The following is an 11882-nucleotide window of genomic DNA, read 5'->3' on the forward strand; positions in this document are numbered from 1 at the left end:
ATCTAAACTCAATAAAGAAACATGTGAGTTCCTTAAAGTAACAGTTTTGGGAAATTAAGGGGTATATGAAATAACAAAAACAAATTTAATTGGCTTTTTAGAAAAATAAAGATGGATTAATAAAACAGCAATTGCACTGCACAATAATGTAGAAACACCTATGTTTAAATACATGAACAAATATTAGCAATTAGTCAACATGTTGGTTTATTTAACCACAGAACCATGCGGGATCTCAGTCACTATATTTAATTTAGAATTGACCCTTCCCCATACATGCCTTGACATACACATACAGATATACACTCACACACAAGCATAGGCAATTAACAATACATGTTTGACCCACCCCACTCTAGATTTAAAAGCCTGGTGGGACGATATATCAGGCCTAGGGGCCATCATTAAAAAATCATTCAAATGAGCCAACCTGTGCACACAATGCTTTGCAAAGGGGGCAGCCTTCACAATACCTTCCTTAACCTGTTCAATCGCATCATGCAAATATGCTCAGCTAAGAGTCAATGGGAGTCAGGCTTCCTGCTCAGAGTACTGGGGGTGGTGGGGGGGATTTGCATATCCCAGCTCCCTTCCTTCAATTTGGTTTCAGATAACAAAATGCAGTTTTTATTATTACCCTCGAGGGAAAAGAAACATTTGGGGCTTGTGTGAAATAAGCCAGGGACAATAAAGATACATGTAAGTTAACCTAACCATTTGCAAAGGCACACACAAACATTAGATGTAGCCTTCGGCATTCTATTTACTTGTTAATATGGTTAAGGTTATTTATATTGGCTCTTATTATTGTGATTTTTTAGTTGCTTCTTTCTGTATCTTTTTGACTGACCTGTTTTTCTTTCTATGTGAGTCATCTTTTTATAGCAGTCTTGCACGATAGTTGGCTATGTAGTTAAAATTTTATCTGAATAGATTAGAAGCACCACCTCCAAGAGGCAAAAATTACTTGAACAATACTTGTGTGCACAGGTGTGTATAGGATTTGAAGCTTGCAAGTGATTGCAGCCAAGCAACCATATGATACGTAATATCAGAGAGGCCTGCAGATGGCCTGCTGTAAAAATAAAAAACACCTGCAAGACATTTAATGTAATAAATGTGCAGCTACTAAACCAACAAAGCAATTTTTGTCAATAGATTGTAGAATTTTAATCCACACATGGCCAGTTTAAAAAATATCTTGCATTGTGTGCTTCATATAACACATGTCAAGTCCTGTAAATCTTGATATTCTTCTCTGTCAAAGGGCTTCACTTCACTGAACACACGGTTTAGTCAAGTATTGAAATCTTCGGTCCATGGCCATGTTTGTAATCCTTTATCAGGCCACTATTATGGGGACTGGCCAGGGACAATAGGTCGGTCTGGGGAGATGTTAATTACAAGTGACCAGGACAATACGGTCGCGTATGGAGGAACTAACATAATGAGAAGACACATTTATACAAATAAAGCATTACCCCCCCCCCCCCCCCCCCCCCCCCCCTTCCATTGAATGGCTGAGCGAAGAAAAGTGCTGCACAGTGAGGACTGGGAACTCAACCAAAACAAAATAATCACAAAACAAGGTGGCCTGTTGCTTTTATAAAGAATTAAGTAGGCTAGACGTTATGCAACACTAGGAAAGGCACTTTATGATATTAATCATAGGAAGGGTTGAAAAACAGGCTAAACTCGTTCCAAATTTAAATGTGGATTATTTTTGAATAGGCTAAATGCAAAGACGTCATCGGCAAATTTCTGTTTTACTGACCAAAAAAAAAGACAGCAAGCAAAAATAAGGAGAACATAAACGCGGTCTTTCATTAAATGCAGTCGTCCCATGAGTTGAGCAGTAAATTCTCACTAAAAGTTGTCACATTTCTTTGTCTGGTCGAGCACATACGCCCATTTGGTTCCAACACGAAAAATAATGTTTTATCACTCTGGAACATCTGTGGGCAAGAGGAAGAGGTAACAGATCACAGAAAGCTTTCTAACTTCACTTTCCTCTTTCCCATGCCAAAACACCCATTCCGCAATTGTTTACTTCGGTCAGACACACAAGTTTCCTTCTGCTTTTCACCAGAGGAGAAGTAACTCATGAACAGTGTTGACAAAAACCGTGTCGCGCGGACAAACAGGCAAAACGCGCCTTTGAAAAAGTCTTCTGTGTAATGGTCTGGTGGTGGTGCCTTCACGGACGCTTCGTACATTTGGAAACTTCTACTTTACTTACCAGAAGCACAATACAGATGCATTTTTTTTTAAAGTAGCCTACCATAAAAATCCAGCCATCACTATAGTACATTTTCTTAATCTTTCTTAATATTATTTACATATTTTTAATCATACAATAAGTACTATATCTATATGGCTTACGAAGCGGAGGAATAAAAGTTTAGTTTAGCTTTAAAAAGGTATCTCTCAGACGCAATGAAATAGCCTACATTTCCTTGAAATATGATAAGGTTTTGTTTTATTTTCTAACACTTTCTAGAGTGTGAAACAAAATTCAAACTTGTTCCCTGATCGCTCTGGACGTAATTACAACACGCTGGATGGTTCAGGAAGTAAACTGTGCGTGGGCATGCGCAGAAGGGGCACGCTGAGTAGCGCCAAATTTACCGGGATGTGAGGGAGGGGAGGAGCAGTAGTAAGCCCTGCTGTAGTTTAAATTAATGTCAACCTGTCTCCACGCCGGGAGAACAAACCTAGGAGAGATAGTGAAAGTAAGTGCTCAGCGTATCCTGCGAGCCGCGCTACACTAACTAAGATGGCTCGGCGACCGAGAAACAGGTAAGCACAAACAGAAAAGTCTGTTTATTTATTATTTTCTTAAACTTTCTCCCCCCAAATATACCCTTTATATTTTACAGTGCTGCCCTTCTTATTCTAGTTTTTTTTTTTTAAAGTTTTTTTCACTGTTTGACACGGCGTGAGTTGAGGGGTTAAGCATGCAACATGTTGACAGACTATATGTTTATTTTATTATAATGTTTTGTGTTTGAACAGTTTTGTTTAAAACTGAGTGGTAGTGTGGGTGTCGCAGTCGCGCGCCCATGACAGGTGGTGGTCATCTGGCATGTGCGCTCCTCGCGCTCCTGTCAGTGGTGAGAGAGAGAGAGAGAAAGGGGGTCTCTCTCCCTCTCTCTCTCTCTCTCTCACACACACACACCACACTCTCGTATACACGGAATCAAGACACAATCACACACGGATTAATAATGAAGTTAGGCGGGTGGACAGGCGCGTGCCACGTTGTGTACTGCACGGTGCGTGGTCATTGGGTTTAATGCGAGCCTATTGTAAATACAAAAATCCAACAGATTGCAGAAGGGCATCCATTTATCTCTGTTCTTAACCGCCTCTCAGATGTTAATGTATTTATGCAAGTTTTTAAAAAAATATATATTTATTGATAATGGTTGTTCCTGGTGACGATCACCTTGTGAGCTGCATGGACACATGTTTTCGTTTTCACTTGCAGATAGAATCAAGATTAGAAAGCTGTATGCCTGGAACAAAGGTCATACGCGCCTTATTAAAGCTTGCAGCATCTCTGCGAGCAGCGCTCACTCTTCTTACTTTGGAAACTGCGCTTTTCCCGGAGTGATAAGCGCACAGAGGCTGCGTCTTTTGTATTTATCTGGTTTTAGTCCACTTAACACTTAGAGCTACCGTTTTGTAGCCTACACCGGGCATCGACACCCCCCCCCCCCCAGCCCTCTGTCCTCTGCATGTCAAGTTTGACCAATCATAGTAGTAGTGCGGGTAGAAGGATTATCACAGATCTGAACGGGTAAATAGAGGACCACGCAGAGCGAATTCAAATGTTGTTTCATTTAAGGGCAATAATCATAATCTAAGGTTTGATAGAGCATTTTTCATGTTACTACAGGCTTACCATGAACTGACTATGCTGTATTGATTGCCTTTAATGTGATTGTTGTGCACATAAAGTTCTGTGTAATTGTTATTTGTAATACTTTTTTCTTTTATGTGATTGTTATAATTTAAAATAGCTTCTACCTTTCATTTTATGCTAATTTGCAGAAAAAAACTAAAAAAATGTTGTTGTTGGACTTCATTTTTGATTAATTATTCAGTTTTGCCGGGGCTATTAATCAGTCAGAAAGACCAAAAAGGAAGGTTATCCCATTTTAATATCCTCCTGTAGAAGCACACAAAAACACACGCAAATTTCTCAGTGGGGTTCCTGTTCACCTGTTGCTCTTTATGACACTAAAGTACCCTACCTAGCTTCCACTTGTCTATGCTCCTGATCTGATTAGTTCAGTGTGTGTGTGTGTGTGTGTGTGTGTGTGTGTGTGTGTGTGTGTTTGTGTCTGTTCTGCACAATACCACTGCAGGTCTGAACACGCCAGGGTCATGAAATTATGATCGCATGTGCCAATCCCAGTATCTGTGGAAACCAAAAACATTGGGAACCTGTTCATCCATCCATCCTTCCCCCCTCCCTCCCTCTCACTGTTCTTCTCTCTCTCTCTCTCTCTCTCTCTCTCTCTCTCTCTCTCTCTCTCTCTCTCTCTCTCTCTTCTCTCCACTTGTGGGTGCCTTGGCTAAAAGCCTGCACCCAAACCTTCAAGAATGACTGGTTCTGTCTGTGTTGACACCTGATGAGTTAAAGATTGGGCTGAGTTCTTTATGTCGTGTGTAAAGAGACGATTAGGGAGTAGTTTGGAAATGAAAAGGGTTATTAATGTGCTATTATTTTTAATTCTATTATCTTGTACTATCCCTTTTCACACTGCCTACACTTGTTGTTTAAATGTGTCTTTTTATCTCTGTTACTGCAGTGTTTACAGCAGCGAGGAGGATGAGGAGGAGACTGAGATGTATGAGCATGATTATGACGGATCAATTGCCAAGACGGGGAAACGCCACCTTGGCAAGACACGCTGGACACGAGAAGAGGTACACAGACACAAACAACAAAATAAGAACACATCTCATATGTTAAGTAATAACTGCCTCAGGAGAGATCACCTGAAAGAAACCTGGCAACCTCTCTTTTTATTGTCTGGTCTACTCACAGTTTACTTTAATGTTCACTCAAAATTGCTGGTGTTGATGATCATTGCATCTGAATGTGTTATATGTCTGACAATCTGAGAATGTATTTTTCTTTTCCAGGATGAGAAGTTGAAGAAACTGGTTGAGCTAAATGGATCAGAAGACTGGAAACTCATTGCAAGCTTACTAACGGTACATATTTTCTAAGAGACTGAGGAGAATAAATATGCAACAATTGACATTACCTTAATTGCAACAACAAAAGCTGTCACCAACCAAGTACTGTTTTCTTTCTGAACGAGTTTTTATAACTCAGACTTGCTAATTTATTTACATGTTATGAGGATGATTACTAATCCTGATGCTCTCTGGCCCTCCAGAACCGTACAGATGTGCAGTGTCAGCACAGGTGGCAGAAGGTTCTTAACCCAGAACTCATCAAAGGACCATGGACCAAAGAGGAAGACCAGAGGGTAAGACTCTTAAAATGAACCTGAAAAAATTAACATGTGCCTTTATGGGTCATACATAAAAAAAAAAACTGAAGACACATTATTGTTGCATATTATGGTTAAACATGCAGAACTACGTTTCATATAGTAAAGCCTCAAAACTGAGCAATTTAGAAACAAGGTAACAAGTGTCATCCAGGGTAAAAAAAAAACAACTTTATGTTCCTTTGTGATTAAAGCAACCATTCTGTAGCAGCTTCTTAGCTGCCGTTAAAAAATTTGAGTTTCCCAAAAAGTAACTCCTTTGAGCTTTTACTCAATAAATAACATCTTAGCCTCTTGACAAAGTGTAATAATTGAACTAGTCTAGAGGAGTTATATTTCCACCCAGATGCCACTGTAATGATTAGCAGAGTGGCTAACGTTCCACTGGAAACTCCCTCACTACTCACCACCAGGTGCTCTCAATCACCTCTACAGGCTGAAAGATAAAAAGGGGAGGAGGGAGAAGGAAGAGGAGAAGCACTCAGTGACAGCATGTATACTTTTATGTTTGTTGTTTTTCTCAGATAAATTAATTTTTTTTCTCATTTTCTTTCCCTTGCCTTCAATTCTTTCTTTTCAACTCCTCACCTGTGGTTTCTCTACCTTTTTTTCTATACCCCTTGTGTACTTCTCCCTCTCCTCTCTCCCCCCTGTTATTGCTCCTTCCTTCCTCTTTCCTCACGCCCCTCCACTGACATTTTACTTCTCTTCCTCTTCAACACTCTTCCTCCTGACCTCTTGTCTTTCCTCTTTTTCTTCCACCCCCTTACACACACAAACGCATGCTCACTCCAGGTGATTGAGTTGGTCCAGAAATATGGAGCCAAGCGCTGGTCTGTGATTGCCAAGCACCTGAAGGGGCGCATTGGAAAGCAGTGCCGGGAGCGCTGGCACAACCACCTGAACCCGGAGGTGAAGAAGACATCCTGGACCGAGGAGGAGGACCGAATTATCTACCAGGCACACGAGAAGCTGGGCAACCGCTGGGCGGAGATCGCTAAGCTGCTCCCTGGCAGGTAAGACAGAATGAAGATGAGAGACATATGGAAAAAGAGAAGCTAGATGAATCACTGAAACCCATGATGGTCTGCTGTGCAATGTTGCGGTGGAGTCGGTGAAAGAGAATGGAGGACAAAGAGGAAGAAGTGATAGAAGAAGCTAATGAGAAAAGGAAAAGAATATGGAAGATGATACAGAAAGTATTAATGTTTTGTATTTTTTAGTTAGGAATACAAATTATAAGGGAGAAAAAAGTAATATAATAAATATAATTTCAGAAAACTTTACTTCATAGAGTAAGGCCTGGAATTAAATACAAAGATAAAGGAAGACAAGTAAAGAGATACTGTAGTTTGGAAATCATTATAATTACCCTGCACTGATAGCCTTATCAGTTCTGTGTCTGTCTGACTGTGATAGCTTCTGATGTATAGGTGTTGATAATGCTATCAACTACCACACAAGTTCCAGGATGTCTTTCTATGTTGCGTACTTGCAGTTATGTTTTTGTGTTTTGTCATAATAAACCTTTAACATCTGTTTTTTTATGACGTCCAGGACCGACAATGCTATAAAGAACCACTGGAACTCCACTATGAGGCGAAAGGTGGAGCAGGAGGGCTATCTCCAGACAGCAGCCAAGAATGGCAACTCCTCACACTCCATCGGCCATGGCTATATTAAGAATAACAACCACATCATGGGTTTCCCTCATCACTCGCCCAGCCATGCACAGATGCCTCCCTCATCGTCACTCAACTACACATACATCACAGAAACACACCGAGTGAGTGGGCTTTACGCCACGTTTTTAAAGCTGGTACAAAAATTGGATTGATACTAATTATTTAGCTGCCAGTGGTTCATTTATCTGACGTGTTTCTGATTGGTTTAACAGGTACCATTGGCTTTCCATTTGAACATCATGAACATTCCCCAGCATGGAACCGCTGCTATACAGGTAACAACAGCACAAATATGTTGCTAAATTGATCGCTGAGAATTGAGACCACAAAGAAGAGGTTTGAATTGTTGCTAAAATTTGCTGGCTTCTTTTTTTCAGAGACACTATAGCGAGGAGGACCCTGAGAAGGAGAAAAGGGTGAAAGAGATCGAACTCCTGCTCATGTCAACAGAAGACGAGCTGAGAGGCCAGCCTTCACTACCAGTGAGTTGTGTGTGTGTGTGTGTGTGTGTGTGTGTGTGTGTGTGTGTGTGTGTGTGTGTGTGTGTGTGTGTGTGTGTGTGTGTGTGTGTGTGTGTGTGTGTGTGTTTCAGAGTGTATGCGGGTGTGACAGCACAATTTATGTGCATGTGCATTTGACCCTGGCTTTGAGGACAGTGGTTGGATGTGTGTGCGTGAATAAGGAGGAGGAAACATCTGGGGGGTCTGTTTCTGCAAAAGAAATGATGAAATAGGACCTTATCGCCATTTTTTTTGTGCACGTCCATGACAGCTTGTGCAACACTTCACAACACTTCTCTTACTCTTTACATTAAAGTTCCTTTTCTTCTTCTCTTTTTTTCTTCTTTTGTTCATTTTTACACCTCTTCCTGTATTGTCAGCCTTGCATTTTTTTGTCTTGTGCGTGCTTGACACTTTTTACACTCACAACCCTGTGTGTGCTCACATTGTCAGATGTCAATTCTTTCAAAGTTTTTCTATCCCTCACTCTTAACATCTTTTTCTCCCCCTAGATGAATTTGCCGTTTCCGAGCTGGGTCAGCCATGGCTCTTTGACTGACAGCTCAGAGGGGATGGGAATGTTATTACCTCATCATCAGGTCGGCGCTCCCGCTTTGCCTCTCGACCAAGGCTGCCTACCTGAGGAGAGCGCTTCCGCAACACGGGCCAACAGCAACAATAACCGCAACAATCACAACAACAGCAACAACCATCACAGCAGCCAAACGTTCTCAAATCCTATTCCAGAGTTCATGGAGTCTGTCATTGATTCAGTAAGTGTCTGCATTTAGCTTGTTAATAAACTTCAGGCCTTTTTTTCCCAATTTAAAAAAAAACATAGCAAGTAGCAACATAGATTTTACCCAGAAGTGGGCCTTGACCCATATTTTCCCACCCTTTTCCTAGAGCCTCTCCTCAGTGGATGAGGCCAGTACCGGTGGGCTCTCGGATAAAAATGCTCTCAGAACAGACAGGGTCTTACCCATTCAGGGCTCAAGACCAGCTCATAGAGTATGGGATGATTTCTGTTCAACTGGCACCTGTCCAACCCCAAAGCCTTCATCAGGCAGAAAACTTCCCTTTTCACCCTCGCAGGTAGCCATGGTAGCTGTGTGGCATCAGAATCCATCCAATCATTAACTTGCCACATGATCATATCATCAACCAATCAGTTATACTGTTTCTGCTTCATTTGTTTTTTTCAATCATTACAGCTTCAAATGTTTTTGAAGCACCAGCCTGCTTTGCTTTGCTTCTTTCATTTGCATTTCTGTAGTTTCAACCAATTCTGCTCCCGTGAGCTGCCCAATTTAAACTAATTTGAAATTAATCTGTCAGGTTACATTGGTTTACATGTTTTCCTCCTTTTTTGTTTCACAGTTTCTCAACCAGTCAATGAGCTCCGAACACTCTGACAGTGACAGTGTGCGTATGAGCTCGCCTGTGGACACTAAGCCTCTGATTGATCACAACGCCAGACCCCAGAAGGAGAATGAAATGTGAGTGGCTTTATTACTTGTGTTTTTTAAGTAAAGCAGTGTTGCTGTAAACGATGACTTACAAATAGTGTCTCTCTCTCTTTAGGTTCAGAACTCCAAACATTCGTCGTTCGATCCTGGAGTCGTCTCCTTGTACACCAACACCTTTCAGGTCAACCCTGGCCCTGCAGGAGGCCAAGTATGGACCCCTCAAATTACTGGAGCAGCAGATGGTAGATTCGATCAAGCAGGAGCCGATGGAGTGTGCTATTGAGCAGCCTCCACTGAAAAAGATCAAACAAGAGGTACTTTCCACTCAACAAGAAGCACATACACAACAACAACAACACATACAGACTTATGTGACACTGACATAAGACGTTTTAGTTTTATGCTGAAAACATACTTTCAGTTTGAGGCTGTGGTTGAAAATGTGGGTACTTTTTTCATTCTCCTTTTTTTTAAGTTTTACGAACATATTTTTGATCGACTTGAGGAATTGTCAGAGGTAGTCATAAAGATCAGTTGTGTTGTTAGAACCTCATATATGTTGAAATATAGGACATATGAACAAGTTGTGTTTTTGATTCTAGGTAGAGTCCCCATGTGAGAGGAGCCCGTGTATGCAGTGGGAAGGACAAGACCTCCACACACAGCTCTTCTCCCCAAACGGTCCTGCACAGGAAGTACCTGTAAGTTCTCCTTTCACCATTCAGGAGCCTTGGTCTTTCATTACTGACAAATATTTTTAAACTTAAACTTAACCACTGAAAAATGTTGATCTCTGCTTCTAATGTGCTAATGTACTCTAGTAACTGTTCCAGTGTTAGATGCACCAATGTGTGTGTAGATCAGCTTAAATTATGTTACTTATATTCTTTTCATTTTCATTCAGGACCTTCTCACCAGCTCAATGTTAAGTGAGGATGGACACAAAGCCTACCACCCCTCAGGCAGAGGCATGGGCAGCCCGCTACAGGTTTGTACAATTCAATACACGTATTTAATTGAATGCTTTTTGTGATTGAATATTAAGCATCATATCTCATCATCTTTGTTTGCTTCTTGCCAGCAGCAGCTCAGTTCCTGGGAGCAGGTGACCTGTGGGAAAACAGAGGAGCACATTCTGGGCTCTGAGCAAAGACACAAGTACATCAACACTTACTCTACGAGGACGCTGGTCATGTAGCCAGAGACACATGTTGATCCTGAAACATCAACAGTCCCTGTGCTGGACACAGTGCAGCTGGATACATATTTGTTGTGGTACAACAGTTGGGAGAGGCTCTATGCCATTTGGTGTTTATACACTCACACTCGTTGGATTTCAACCAACCAAAGACTATAATTTTTCCTTTTTTTTTTTTTTGAAATCTTTTATATAGAATCTGCTTTTGGTTTTTAGAAATGTGCGTCCTATCCCTTCTGGTCTTATCATTGTATTATTATAAATGTTTGTATTATAGACGGGAAATGGTGGCTATATAATTTCAGTGGGCTGTATTATTAATTCTGAATTTTGATATTAATATAATGAACAAGTTGATTAATTTATTTCTTTTGTTTTGATAATGTTTTTTTTGTTGGTGGTTTTCACAATTGGCCAATGGAGCAGTGTTCTAAGTTAAGTATTTAAGCCCTATTAGCATTATCATGAATCCAAAGGCATATTCATTCATTCAGAACTGACCTCTGTATTTCAGTCATGAAACGTTTCCATAATTTGTACGTTACTTATGTTAAAGCTACACTGGGTCTACTGAGATTTCAAGTGTTTGGTCTGTGCCACCTCATGTAAACACTTAACCCCTGATCAAGAACTGTTGTGTTCTTGCATCAAGTTTGACTATGAATTAACATGTTTTACACAACATAAGGTGTCAGCCTTATTAGTATTACCCAATTACCACATTGGCACCTTTTTTTCTATAAAAAAATAGAGCTTTCATTTCAACTATTTTTTTCCTGGAAACATTCAATGAACAAACATTAGAATTGTAAGAATTTAAGAATATAAGGTATATTTATACATTAAGAAAAGATTAAATGAGCTTTTATGTCTGAACCATGAGCTTCACCCAGTAAGAAGAAGACCAAGCTGCACTTGAATATTATATTCTCTATAAAAATGGAGAGTACTACACACTGATATTTTATATATTTTGCTACAAACAAAAGCCCAATTGAAACTTTTGTACATTTGATTGTTTTTGATACATTTCTATGAATAGTTTTCTACTGTTTTGTACTACATACTCAATCAGCATTTTGTTTTCATACTAAGACTGCAGTAGCCCATGTCAAACACTTAGCAGCCAATCTTTTTTTATAATGTCTTGTTTTTATACTAGCTTTTGAGCAAAAATGATTTTATAAAAGCATTTATACATGCCAAGTTTTCACATTTTTTTACTTTTATATACTGCCTAGTAAATAAAGTGTGTTGTTTTTTTACAGCCTGGTGTTCAGTGTCATGTTTGGAATAACGATCATGAAAAAGACAAGTTAAGAGACATAGCATTTTCAAAGACAATACACAACATTTCCATTTATTTAAGCAGTAAATATGCTTTTATCTGTCACAACTGGAGTTCAAATAGCCTGCAGTTACATGTGTAAATAGCACTGTGAAGCCACACTGTTGTCTGGAGCAATCCCTCTGTTTAATGTGAATGAACTGTTTGC

General features: G+C 40.1%; 1 protein-coding gene across 5 annotated transcripts; it reads left to right on the top strand.

Annotated features, from left to right (window-relative positions):
* Nucleotides 1-2649: 2649 nt before the first annotated feature.
* myb (v-myb avian myeloblastosis viral oncogene homolog) lies at nucleotides 2650-11653 on the top strand. 5 transcript variants are annotated; one of them, XM_020638840.3, is made up of 15 exons: nucleotides 2650-2799; nucleotides 4821-4938; nucleotides 5158-5229; nucleotides 5418-5510; nucleotides 6330-6550; nucleotides 7092-7320; nucleotides 7432-7494; nucleotides 7597-7701; nucleotides 8232-8492; nucleotides 8626-8814; nucleotides 9100-9218; nucleotides 9304-9502; nucleotides 9791-9889; nucleotides 10093-10176; nucleotides 10270-11653. In XM_020638840.3, exons 1-15 carry the CDS (start codon nucleotides 2777-2779, stop codon nucleotides 10384-10386), a joined length of 1992 nt encoding a protein of 663 aa, XP_020494496.1. In that variant the 5' UTR covers nucleotides 2650-2776; the 3' UTR covers nucleotides 10387-11653. The 5 variants fall into 5 exon arrangements, with proteins under 5 accessions (XP_020494496.1, XP_020494495.1, XP_020494497.1 ...); XM_020638839.3 differs by having other exon boundaries at nucleotides 2762-2799; nucleotides 10273-11653; XM_065963966.1 differs by lacking the exon at nucleotides 2650-2799 and adding an exon at nucleotides 3214-3275.
* The last annotated feature ends 229 nt before the right edge of the window (nucleotides 11654-11882 follow it).

This window comes from Labrus bergylta, chromosome 15 (assembly GCF_963930695.1).
Source record: "Labrus bergylta chromosome 15, fLabBer1.1, whole genome shotgun sequence".
Classification (NCBI taxonomy): Eukaryota; Metazoa; Chordata; class Actinopteri; order Labriformes; family Labridae; genus Labrus; species Labrus bergylta.